General features: G+C 51.9%; 1 protein-coding gene across 1 annotated transcript in view; it reads left to right on the top strand.

The window, feature by feature from the left end:
* Positions 1–1,116: 1,116 nt before the first annotated feature.
* The window catches only part of ENPP6 (ectonucleotide pyrophosphatase/phosphodiesterase 6), a 36,783-nt gene continuing 24,522 nt past the window's right edge, over positions 1,117–13,377 (top strand). The window contains exon 1 of the mRNA XM_009933438.2: positions 1,117–1,479. Coding sequence (XP_009931740.2) covers positions 1,215–1,479 — 265 coding nt within the window. The 5' untranslated portion in view covers positions 1,117–1,214. The remainder of the gene's footprint in view (positions 1,480–13,377) is intronic.

Below are 13,377 nucleotides of genomic sequence, written 5' to 3'. Positions count from 1 at the left end.
GCCGTCGAAACACCTCCCAAGCTGGGGAGATGCTTTGCTGAATCTCAGTCTTAGTTTCTACCACGAGTCACCGCCAGAAACATATGAAGAAAGTGTGCGTTCGCGTGGCTGGAGACGTAACTCTGTCTTTTCAAGAAAGCAGCCCAGCTCCATGAGACCCCTGCGAGCCACAGCCCTGGACATCGCGGGGCTCCATGTCCCCACTGGGAGCACCCCTGGGCTCCATGCCCCTGCCTGGGGAATCGTGGGGCTCCGTGTGCCCACCAGGACATCCTTGGGCTCCATGTCCCCGCCTGGGGCATCGCTGAGCTCCGTGTCCCCATTGAGGCATCCCTGGGCTCCGTGTCCCGTGCCCTTGCCGGGAGCATTGCTAAGCTCCGTGCCCTTGCTGGGAGCATCCCTGGGCTCCGTGTCCACACCTGGGGCATCCCTGGGCTCCGTGTCCCCACCAGAAGCACCCCTGGGCTCCATGCCCTTGCGGGGAGCATCCCTGAGCTCCGTGTCCCCCCTACCTGGGGCATCCCTGGGCTCCATGCCCTTGCGGGGAGCATCCCTGGGTTTCATGTCTCCACCAAGAGCACCCCTGGGCTCCGTGTCCTCACCGGGGTCATCGCTGGGCTCCATGCCCTTGCCGGGAGCACCCCTGGGCTCCGTGTCCCGACCAGGGCACCCCTGGGCTCCGTGTCCCCGCCCGGGGCATCCCTGGGCCCCGTGTCCCCACCAGGACACCCTGGGCTCCATGCCCTTGCCGGAAGCACCCCTGAGCTCGGTGTCCCCGCTCAGGGAACCCCTGGGCTCCGTGTCCCCACCAGCACACCCCGGGGCTTGGTGTCCCCGCCGGGAACACCCCTGGGCTCGGTGTCCCCGCCCGGGCCCCGCGGGCAGCGTCCCCTCCCTCGGGCGGGTCCTGACCGGCTCCACCGACTTTCGCGCCGCGTTTTCCCCATCGCTGCGAAGCGTTTGTTGTTGTTTTGTTTTGTTTTGTTTTGTTTTCCCCGCAGCAGAGAGACACCGAGCTCTTCCCCCGTCTGGCCGGCGGGAGGGCAGTTAATCATCTGCTTGCAATTAACCTGTGCCCTCCCACGCTCGCCGGGCAGCGCTGTAGCTTTAACGCGGGCGGTGGAAGCGGGAGGGGGGGGACGGCAGTGCCCGGCCCCGGAGCTGCCGCCGCCGCCGCCCCCTCGCTGCCCCCGGCCCCGGCAGCGCTGCCCGCCATGGGGAGCAGCAGCCTCCCCGCCGCCCTCCTCCTCCTCCTCGCCCTCCTCCTCGCCTCCCTCCCGCCGCTCCCCGCCGCCCCCCGCGCCCCCCGCAAGCTCCTGGTATTCCTGCTCGACGGCCTTCGCTTCGACTACCTCGACGACAGCGAGCTGGAGGGTCTGCCGGGCTTTCGGGACATCGTGAGCATGGGGGTGAAGGCGGATTACATGACCCCGGACTTCCCCAGCCTCTCCTACCCCAACTACTACACGCTGATGACGGGTGAGTACGTGCGTTTCTGCGCCGTGATGCTCCTCGGAGGTGCCAGCTCCCCGTGACTTTTGTTCCTTCGGGGATGATGTGAGAATAACCCAAGTCGTGCTTTTTAGCCGGGAGGTCCAAAGCACGGAGGCGTTGCGGCTCGGCGTTGCCTGTCTGAAACCTGCTCTGGGGCTTGGAAACGCCACTTGGAGCCGATTGCTGGAGTTCGCCTTCGCTCTCGCACGGTGCCGAGGGGTCCCTGCCTGCTGCCAGCGCTCCCCGGGCTCCCCGGCGGGAGCACTCCTGGGGGACTGCTCACCCAGAACGTGAAAATGAGCAGGAAAAGCACAGAAAATGAGCACGGAGCCTGCTCAGGGACTTTCCAGTTAATAAAAAGGCGTGCAAGCTGAGGGTGGCCAAGAGAAGAACGTTACTTTCAGGCAGCAGGTCTGTTCTGGCAAGTTCAGTGTTAAAATTTCATTTTGAACTTCACAGACTTTCTGCTTTCCCAGCTCCTTGTCTTAACGTTGCCCTAAGTCCCTATGTCTGTAAGATAATCTGAAATAGCCAAATAGAAAGATTAAAGATTTTTGCTTTTGCTCACCCACACTTTCCCTTTTTCTGACTGCCCAGGAGAGGCTTTCAGAAAATTGGGAGGATGGTCATAATTTTTATGATGCTGATTTCCTTTTAATCTAAGCGGGTCAACACATGCTCACAGTGACAGCAGGGAAGTGCACAGAGTACAGCTGAGCCCTTCGTGTCAGACAGATACCCTGGAAACAACGTTTAAGTAAAAAAAACCCAACCAACCAAACAAAAACAACAGAAAAGTTTTTCTGGGGTTTCCAATTGCATTTTTCTCCAGAGTTATTGGACAAACAAGACCTTCCAGCTAGGGAAGAGTGAGGAAAATCTGTCCTCTCTGACGTTATGCGATGTCTTCTGCTGTGCTCGGAAGGACACAGTGCCCGGCGGTCCATATACTGCTTGCTGGGGAAGCAAAGAGATGCCATTGTAAGACAAAAATCTGACATCAGTTGCGCCCAGCTTGTTTTGAAACCGCTTAACCCCTTCCTCCCTCTCTTGGGAGAGGAACGCCTGTCACTTGCTCGTCTCTGGACAGAGATAAAGTACAAAACTGTCACATGTTTTCGTGACTTGGTGTAAATCACAGAATCACAGAATGGTAGGGGTTGGCAGGGACCTCTCTGGGTCATCTGGTCCAACCCCACTGCTGAAGCAGGGACACCTACAGCAGGCTGCACAGGACCTTGTCCAGGCGGGTCTTGAATATCTCCAGAGAAGGAGACTCCACCACCTCCCTGGGCAGCCTGTGCCAGGGCTCCATCACCCTCAGAGGGAAGAAGTTCTTCCTCCTGTTCAGACGGAACTTCCTCTGCTTCAGTTTGTGCCCGTTGCCCCTTGTCCTGTCACTGGGCACCACCGAAAAGAGTCTGGCCCCATCCTCCTGACACCCACCCTTGAGATATTTATAAGCATTTATAAGGTCCCCTCTCAGCCTTCTCTTCTCCAGGCTGAACAAGCCCAGCTCAGCAGACGTTAAAACTGAAAATAGAGGTGTCACTCCGCTGTGGACCTTGTTCTTTAGGTGTACGTGGGCAAACCGGCTTAATGCTTTGTGTGTAAAAAGCCTTTGGATGAAGTTGTTAAAGAGATCAGGGAAAGCACCTGCTTGCTCTCCTTGCCCCATTTAATCATCCCTCCTGTTAAGTGTGTGCGCCTGGAGCGAAGTTTTGGAAACATGCTGTTATGTACTTGCAAAGAAGGAGTTTTGTTGTAGGTGGTGAAGCACCACTACTAGATGGTTCACGTTTTTAGGGTGCCAGAGTTTCCACGCTCTAGCTTGCAGCAATGAGACAATCTCAGAGACCCAACTCAACCCTTCTTGCAAGTCTCCTGGCCTTCGTGGTGAGGATCTCGGTGCAAACACAACTTAACTGCAGACAACGATTTGTGACGCACGAGTCACAGCAGTGTTAAATAGGTCAGGAGAGGGCCAAGTTCAGGTGACGAATGTGCCCAAAGGAAGATCCCAGACTGCGCTTGAGCCCTCGAGGTGTTAGCGGACCCCATGGCCGTGTCCTGGTGTGACAGCAGGGTGAATCCCACCACTGCACCGGTGGTACTCCCAACGCCGTGGCGCGGTCTCTACGGAAAGGAGATGTCACATTTTAGGTGACGGTGGGGTTAGGAGCGTGGGGCACGTGGCAGACGCAGCGTTAGCCGTGTCCAGTCTGCGCACGTTCGATTTGGGAAGCTGGGACAGCTTTCAGAAAAAAAGCAGCATGGCAGGGACGTGAGGATCACGCTGTAGTGACCTGCTTGGGGACAGGCAAGTGGCCCTGTGTGGGCACGGGAAAGCTTGCGTCGCATCTCACCCTTCGTGTATCTCTGCTGAGGGGGAGGCTGTAACTGGCTTTGCTTCTGTTTGCAGCTGGGACGTGCGGGACTTCATGTTGCCACAGTTTCTCCTGGGAAATCAGGGACTGCAAGGACAGGCGATTCGTTGTGTCTTGTACTGACCTGCAGCATCACGAGCTGTTAGGAAAGTCGTGTTTTAACCTCCAGATTGCCATATTTTAGCATTTGCGAGTGCAGTTTTGTAGTATATTGGCTTTTTTTCATCTAAATCAGCTTAAGAAGTATCTGGCCCCACCTGCACACTCCCACCCCTGTTCGTTAGATCTCGCCGCTTTTTCGGATGAACACTCCCATCCCTTCCTTATCTGCTCGTTCACAAGGTCTTGTGGCCCCACATCCATCCAGGTCTAGGGCGGTGTGTGCATGAAAACGCTGCAGCTGGGATGTATTTCTCTCTTGCCTCTATCCATGCGTGTGAGCAAGGCCTCTCCTTTCTGCCTACTGTCCTTCACCCAGCACCTGCACGAGCTCCATCACTCCGGAGGCGGGTGGTTGTTACGGGGGATGTTCTCCCTCATTTCAGTGGCTCTGCTCCTCGGACACCGTCACCATTGGGACAGGTCGGTCCCCTCAGATCTGAACTCGCCTCCTCGTCCTGCCCAGAGCTGCGGGTGGAGGTTCTGGAGGTCAGCAGCATCTGCCCCACCGCGCCTCAGTGCAGACAGGTGTTTGGACTCAGTGCAGCCCTGCCAGAAGGCAGCCTGCCTCTGCAACGGGCAGCGAGCAAGCAACAGCACGCAGCCCAGCCGCCTGATTATCTGCAGGGACCTTTTAGCCATTAGATTTTACTTTACTGATGTTTTCAAGAGGGCAGCCTAACTGAATTTAATGCTGACGAGAAATAGCAAGTTCACTGAGTTTTTCAAAGCTAGACCTGAATAGATGCAACCGTAACTGAGGATGGAGAGCCACGGATCTGCAGACAGCCGACTGCAGTACGCTGATGTGAAGCGTACAGCGTGTTGTTAAGGCTGGGTGCCAGGCGAAGCACAGACACGGTGGGAGGGATGGGAGCCAGCCTAGGTAAAGAAAACCAGTAAATTTTGGAAGGGAAGCGAGGGGAGGGAGGTGACTCGCCTGTGGTACACAGTGCTGCAGGGGGACGGCAGAGCTCTCTGCGGGTCCCCCGCCTACTTAAATCTGTTGCTGCTGTTAACCTGCAAGAAAATATTTGCTGGAGCTTCCCCGAGGGACACAGAAAGCCTCAGCCCAAAGCCCGGGGCCTGCCTAGAGGTCTTTTCCCTTCCGCCACATCTACAGCAATTATGAGAAAGAAAACCAGAGCGTAGAGACAAGATGAATGCTAATGGTTTGGCTTCCTATAAAGTCACCCAGTGATTCAGAGCTTGGGGGAACACTCCTGCCTCCCTGCAAGCCAGGGCTGGGCGTCATGACCCTCTGCCCCAGGGCATCCCCCCGCAGCCACCCCGGCTCCCTGCTGCACCCACCACGCGGTCCCGGGCCACGCGACCCTCCTCCAGCTCCCCTCGCTCCGCGGTGATGGCACCCGCTGTAAAGACGCCGGGCGTCACGGCTGCTGCCCAGCACCCTGCAGGGTGTCCCACCAGGGACAGGCTGGGGTGGTGCTCACAGCTCAACAGGAGGACAGAGGACCACCCTCAGTTAGCTGAAAGACAAATGCTGTTTCCTTGAGGACAGCCCCAAACACCGGCCAAGTTGCTGCTGAAGCAAGGGGACCTCGTTGACGTGCAACCAGAGAAGTTGTTTTGTTACAGAAATCCGGTGGTGGGCAAGGTAGCCCAAGGACGTACCAGCTTACAATCCCACGCTTTTTGAAAAGTAATCTTCTCTAACAACTTCATTCGTGCCATGTTTCTCAGTTTTGGCTTCCACAGTGGCAGAAAGACTGGTTCTTGGGTGGCTGGGTGGTTTTCTGAGCTGCGAGGCTGAATCCTGCCTGGTGCCCTAGCTCTCCATGTTCCAGTTAGGATATTGCAGTTGTTGATCCCAAAGGCATAGCATAAAATGGTAAATTAGGCAAAAGGAGTTGTTGCTGCTGACACATGTGTTTGACAGAGCTTTGGGGGGCTTGGCAAGGCAGGGAAGAAGGAGTCCAGACACGTAGGCCCCCTTAATGACACCATGTGCTGTTTGTTTTGCAAAGAGAGGAATTGCAACCACAAGCCACCTTGAGTTTTTATCCTGTGGGGAGCTTTTCACAGAATCACGGAACAGCAGGGGTTGGAAGGGACCTCTGTGGGTCATCCAGTCCAATCCCCCTGCCGAAGCAGGGTCACCTACAGCAGGCTGCACAGGACCTTGTCCAGGCAGGTCTGGAATATCTCCAGAGAAGGAGACTCCACAACCTACCTGGGCAGCCTGTTCCAGGGCTCCGTCACCCTCAGAGGGAAGAAGTTCTTCCTCATGTTCAGCTGGAACTTCCTCTGCTTCAGTTTGTGCCTGTTGCCCCTTGTCCTGTCGCTGGGCACCACTGAAAAGAGTCTGGCCCCATCCTCCTGACACCCACCCTTGAGGTATTTGTAAGCATTTATAAGGTCCCCTCGCAGCCTTCTCTTCTTCAGGCTGAAATTTATTGTTAATTTATTATATTTAGTTATTAATTATTAATATTATTAATTGATTATATTTAATTATTACCTTTCCCTGCTGTGGCCTGACTCTGAAGGGAGCTCTCAGGCTGGGCCAAGTGGAAAGTCTGAGGTCTCCCCCGTAACCACTGCAAGCACGAGTTACTGCTTCAGAGCCCTTCATGCCACCTCTCTTGAGAAAAGCTGCTCATGCTGAGGAGTTTGGGTCTCCCTTGCCTGCAACACTGCAGGCTTTGGGGGGCTGCTGGGCGACCTCCCACACTGTAGCCCTCTCTGAACCCCCCTCAGCTCAGGACACGCAGGGGCCCCTTGTTCTCCAGCCCCAGCCAGCATAAACACGGATGGACGGTATCGCATCGGAGCTGGAAACTCGGGGAGGATTTATTTTCCAAGATCCTAACAACAAATGAGGTCTTTTCTGGCAGGTCCTCTGCGAGGACGCGCCAGCCACCCAGTCAGCTGTGCGGTCCTGCGTCCAAGAGCCATATTTCTCTTGGCCTTGATGGGAAGCAGAGGGAGTCCCTGCTCGCAGAGGTGGGTGGGTGAGGAGCTGCTTGGAGAGGAGCCGGTGAGGGGCCTCCATGTCCCTCTTTGGACAAGACCTCGTCTTAAATGCTTGGCAGAGAGGCTGTGAGGTCCCATGAAGCTTGCAGGATGGAGGGGGGAGGTCGAACTGAGGATGTTTCAGGTCTCCTGAACCCCAAGGTGGGGCCCGTGGTCTTTGCGGGGCTGTCCCACACTTGCTGTAACTCAGCGACGGCGTGTTTGGGGCTTCTCTAACATACGGGGTGGTGCGTGGTGTTTTCCCAGCCGCTGCGGCTCAGCCCTGCGTGTGCCATCACCTTCTCCCTTGCATGGCGGGAGGGAGAGGGGCAACAGAGGTCCTAGGGATGGGTGACGGTCAAGGTCTGCTCTGCCAGACTGAAGATTTCACCCATCTCCTCTGCTTCTACCATCCTTCCCCCACCCTCAGCGTTGGTGTACTGGACTGCTGAGGGGCTTTGGTGGGTGATGTGGTCTGGTAAATAGCCAGTCTGCTTCTGTTTTCTCCTGAGCACAGCCAGTCTCGATGTACACGGCACCCTGTTTATTCCACGCTTTCTGGGAGCAAATGTCCTTTGGGCTCCCACCCCTGGAGACCTCTGGGGCCTGGATGATGAGCACACGCACTAGCACGTTGATCGTTTGCCATGAGAAGTCTCCTGGTTTACAGCACGGTGTCTCCGTCTCTGTCCACTCGGTACCTGGAGGAAGCCCCGTCAGGTGCTGGCTCTAGCAGATGCCTCTTTTCTGCTGCCCGGTTATCAGTATCCAGACCCCAGCCTGGCCCAGGAAAGGATGCTGACAGTTTCTGTTTAGCAGTTAAGCAAGTTTTTAACTATGTAACCAATACCTGCCTGTTGTCTGAGGCTTAAAAAATGGAGATAGGAGTACAACAGGGAAATTTATTATCAGTACACATGAACTGAAACTGTCTCCACTGTCCAAGCTGAGAAAAAAGCCAGAAGGACACAGAGAGCATGATGAGTGACAAGGGAATAGGATTTTTTCTTTTTGCTCCTCTTTTAATCACCACAGATGCCAGCAGCAGCAAAGATTTAGCAGATTCTGTTCATGACATGCAGTTTTTAAATCCATAGTCTCTTCTTTTTCCTGGATTCAGTAGCTTTCCATTTGTAAAATTGTGTGTTGGGTAGCAAAGGCACGAAGAAGTCTGCAGTCATACTCTCAACTGGCAGGGAAGGGGTACCATCCTCGCAGGGACAGGCTGGAGAAGGGAGTGGGAACCGGGAGGGTTTTTCATTTTCACATTCTTCATCTCGCTTTGTTTACTCACCGCCCGCAGGAAGGCTGCAAGGCCAAGTGCCAAAGTTTTTCGCTTTGACACATATGCAAGATGTTGTAGCGATCTGTGTTTGCTTTCTAGCAGTTAAAAAAATGGAAACACTTTGAAAGGGAAGAACGGAAAGTTTTCTCTAACACAAGTTCATATGCTACAAATTGAAGCACAGATTTTTTTTCCTTCTTACGAGCTACAACCTCACAGCTCACAAGTAGTATGCCTGCTACCAGCTGTTAGGAGCATTAAGTGGACATTCACATATCAAAGCAGGTCTTTGCCCAGAGCTGAAGTCACTGATGAACAGAAAACAGCCTGAGGCTCGTACCCTCTCTAATATCCTCAAGTTGTGTCAGGGGAGATTTAGATTTCTTTACTGAAAGAGTGGAACAGGCTGCCCAGGGAAGTGGTGGAGTCACCATCCCTGGAGGTGTTCAAAAAACGTATAGATATGGCACTTCAGGACATGGTTTAGTAGGCACGGTGGTGATGGGTTGACGGTTGGACTTTATGATCTTAGAGGTCTTTTCCAGCCTGAATGATTCTGTGATTCTAATGGTGCAGCAGCTTCGCACATCATTTTGTTCAGGCCCTCCATAGTGCTTGGAGCTGTAGTCCCCTCGAGCCGTACCCAGCTGAGGGTGGTCAGGGGTCCCAGCGTGGTCCCTCAGCCCACTGCTGCTGCTCTGATCAGGAGACCGGCCAACAGCTCAGAGCACCAGCACTCCAGGGCCACAAGACCTTCCTGCACAAGCAAGCGTCTGAAGCCGAAGATGGATGCTTTGGAAGCAATTTTTCTGCACCCCAGCCCTGGCCTCATTATGAAAACATTGAATTAAGAGTTTCACACTCTTAATTAATTAATCGCCTTCAGCAAAAAAAAGAAATAAAATAATGCTGTGTATAGCAAAGGTTTTTCTGTGCCTTTTGATGTGGTCCTACTTGGCTTGCAAATTCTTGCCTGACATAGGCTAAGGTGTTTCTGCTTTGGATCAGTCTGGTATTGGAGGTCATAAAAAAATGGGGAAAAATTTGCAAGCAAGCTCTTCTGGGAACATAAATTGTTCGTACACACCTTGGAGGTACAGTTTTTGCTTGGGGGCCTGTAGATGGCAAGGCCACTTTGCCCAGACCGGAGCGCTCCTGCTGATTTCTCCTGAGCCCTGGTCTTCTCCAGGCCACTGAAGGTTTAGCACATGGGTATTGTTTTTTCCCCTGAGGTCTTTCTTTCCAAAGCAGGGTAGATGAGACCCAGCACGGGAAGAGCAGAGCAGGGCACATCTCGAAGTGGGCAGAGCTGGGCCCTTCGGGATGCTCTGCTCGCAGCAGGCTGGGCTCAGTCTTTGGGAACAGTAACACCACGATATCCACTCTGGAGCAGGAATACGGTGCTGGTGGCTTCAAAGTCCTGCTCTCTTCTTCCTCACGGCAGGCAGCTTGAGCAGAGCACTTCCCAAGGCAGGTCATCTAGCAGGTCTCCAGGGCAGCTGGAAGTGGGATGAGGAGCTGATAAATGAGCAGGTCTGGGTCAGCATTTAGGTGACTCTTCAAGCAAGGGAATAGCAGAGGAAAGATACTGTGGAGAGGGAAGAAAGCAGAGAAAAGGAACTGCATGTCACGCTTGGGCTGTTAAAGCCTACCTTCCTTAGGTGTGTGCAGCTGTTTGCATGGAGTAACCTAACTCTTCCCAAGCCTATAGAGCCCCATGGCAGCCTGTGCTTGCACCTGCCCTCCTGGCGCTTGTCACTTCCCAAGAAGTGGGGACATCGTGATGGGACATGGGAGGAAAGGTCTCACCACAGCAGCAAAGCATGGATATACTATTACGTAGTACAGTACATTTAGCTAAATGCATGTACTGATGTTCCTCATCAGGTGAATACTGTGTGGGTACAGAAGATGGTACCTGTGCTGCGTTGGCTAATGTACACACCATGGGTTCTCTGATAAATCTGCGTTGCTCAGTGCAGGAACCGTTTAACTCTGTTTTGTTGTCCGATGCACCAGGTATAGCATTGCACATCTGCCACGTGCTGACTCTCTTACAAAAAAAAGAACACCGAGTGTCTCAGAAGAGCATTTTCTCTTGTAGATTTAGATGCAAGTGGTCCCTGTAGGAGTCAACGGTTGGACTTGATGATCTTAGAGGTTTTTTCCAACCTCAGTGATTCTATGATTCTGTATATCGTGCCTACTGGTGATCCTGTGTGCTGTCCCTGCAGGCAGTGAAAGACCACCAAAGGAAGAAGAGTTCATTCCTGTAGCAAATGCCGCAGGAGCACACGCTCTTGTGTCCAAATCTCACGTACAGTCAATGCAGAGTGCACAGCACCCAGTGTTACTGTGCTCTTGTTGTGGGTGGCCAAGTGGCTGCGTGTTTTGTTGTGGTTTTTTTTTTATTATTTCGTCTTTGTTTTACATAGAATAATGTGAATGCTGACAAAAGTGCCTGGAGACATGGGAATGTGCTTTAGACAAAGCCAACGCTGTAAGAAGTGTAGTGTCCGAGTAAGCTGTAGCACGCAGACTTGCAAATGCTTTTGCTGGCTCTATTCCAGAAGGATACAGCAGTTATCATATTCTGGGGAACTATACCCTCTTTGTTTTCCTCTGTTGCTTGGGGAAGGGGTGCTTTTTGCTACAGTTGCAGTGAGTTTAAGTAATGACATATGCATGCTGAAATTGCTTTTTGCCCTGTTTCTACCTTTGAAACTCTTAAGATAACATTTGATTACAGAGGAAAGCTCCAGTAATGGAGGCAATAATAAATGCAGTGTGTTATGGTGACTATCTAACACTGTGTTGCTATTTTGATAATCATCAAAAAGGAGATCACCAAAGGTCGTTTTCTCAGGATGGAGAAAAGAAGTTTCAGGGGATGTAAAGAACTGGGGTTGTACAGATGACCCAAAAGAAATTTTAGAAGTGATCTTAATTCTGTGTATGAGTGTCTCTGGGGGGCAAAAAGGCCAGCTGTTGCAGGGCTTTTTAATCTAGTGAGCAAGGCACAGAATAGCTATGGTTGAAGATTAACAAAACTCATAAAGAAAATTAGAGTCCAGGCATACTTTTTGAACAGTGTTTACTGATGGTAAATATTGAGATGAGCAACCCAAGGAAGAGATTGAGTAGTTGGTTATTGATGCCTTCCAAGAAGGTCCAGGGTCCTCCTGGGACACAGGCTTCGGGCAAGCAGACGTGAATGGCTCCAGGTGGCATTAAATGATCATGTCTTTTGGTCTGCCTGCTCATCTGATGTTCCCTTCTGGCACTGCAAACCAGGCAAGTCTGCAGTGAAAATTGAGGCCTGATATTCTCCTAGGCCTCTTTTGCAATATAAAAAAAGAGAGTTGGAGTCCGTAGAAGAATGAACTTGTCTGATGTGGAGATCAGAAGACTACTATCCTTGTATTAGTGCACACAGTTAATTGAACTTTATAGAATCATAGAATTGTTAAGGTTTGAAAAGACATCTAAGATCATCAAGTCCAACCGTCAACCCATCACCACTATGCCTGCTAAACCATGTCCTAAAATGCCACATCTACACATTTTTTGAACACCTCCAGTGATGGTGATTCCGCCACGTCCCTGGGCAGCCTGCTCCAATGCCTGATCACTCTTTCAGTAAAGAAATTTTTCCTAATATCCAATCTAAACCTCCCCTGGCACAACTCAAGTCCATAGCCTCTCGTCCTATCGCTAGTTACCTGGGAGAAGAGACCAACATCCACCTCACTACAACCTCCATTCAGGTAGCTGTAGAGAGCAATAAGGTCTCCCCTCAGCCTCGTCTTCTCCAGACTAAGCAACCCCAGTTCCCTCAGTCGCTCCTCACAAGACTTGTTCTCTAGACCCCTCACCAGGCTCGTTGCTCTTCTCTGGACACGTTGCAGCCCCTCAATGTCCTTCTAGTCATGAGCGGCCCAAAGCTGAACACAGTACGCCAGGTGCGGCGTCACCAGTGCCGAGTACAGGGGCATGAACTTCCCAAAAACGCTACAAAGAACAATCTCTGTTCTGTTATTTAAAGACGTGGGCACTCTGACAGCAGACCTTAAGTCCTACAGGGAGCTCACATCAGTAGCAGCTAGAGCTCATTGTTTCTATATGAAGACTACACTATACTTCATACAAAAACATGACCTACCAGCTTCAGCACCGACCTGCAGGTTTCCCAGGCTGGCACCCATCGCCTGCCCGCAGTTTAGCAGGTCGATACATGCCTAGGAGTACGTGGGCTTCAGGAAGCTGAAGAGATGGCGTTGTCCTCGCAGTAGGAAGGCTGCATTTTCAATCACTATAGAGGCTTCCTGCTAGCTCTTTTGAGACTTACAGCGAAGGAAGCTCTTGGCAGCCTGAGGAGGACAGATTACTGCCCATCCAGTCCACCAGTTCTGTAGTAAACCTGTTTGGTTTAGTATGGCGAATAGTGGCTGCCACAAATTGGGACTGCTTTTCTCTGCTGGGGAGGAGGAAATGTTTTGCATAATTGAAATACTTCTTAGTAGGGAAGGAGAGTTCAAAATCCATTTCAAGCTCACGTGGACCCAAAGTATGCAGAGTGCTCTGCTCAGAATTCTGAGGCCTTTTTAAAACAAGCCCACTGAGGTTATTTCACTTCTGATCACCACACTCAGTCTCACAATAATCAAAGCCTGTTATCTGGAGTCTTGCAATATCATGACTCACCAGCTAATGATGACAGTGTCTCGCACACGCATCAGTTGTTGCTTTATAAGATACGGAAATCGTGAACTCCCAGTACAATTTAAGCTTCAACATTTCTTTTCCCATTTTCATTAATTTGCCTGCAGATTAACTCTTAAACTACAGTGTCTTCTCCCTGACAATGTCAAGAAGTGGCAGACATCTCTCAGCTCTTATATGCTACTTTCCTGTAATATAAAGTTGTCCAAGGACTCCCCAAGGTGCAGTAAGAGGGCTGAAAATGTCTGATGAAATGATTGTTGTCCCCACAACCAGGAACAAAGTGTGTTCATATGAAGAAGAGAAAAAGACAATAAAGGAAAATGAAAGTAATATATAAAGGTTTGGGCCCAG

Source organism: Opisthocomus hoazin, chromosome 5 (genome assembly GCF_030867145.1).
Source record: "Opisthocomus hoazin isolate bOpiHoa1 chromosome 5, bOpiHoa1.hap1, whole genome shotgun sequence".
NCBI classification, from domain to species: domain Eukaryota; kingdom Metazoa; phylum Chordata; class Aves; order Opisthocomiformes; family Opisthocomidae; genus Opisthocomus; species Opisthocomus hoazin.
The sequence above is the reverse complement of the archived record's forward strand: the minus strand, read 5'-3'. Positions and strand labels throughout refer to the sequence as shown.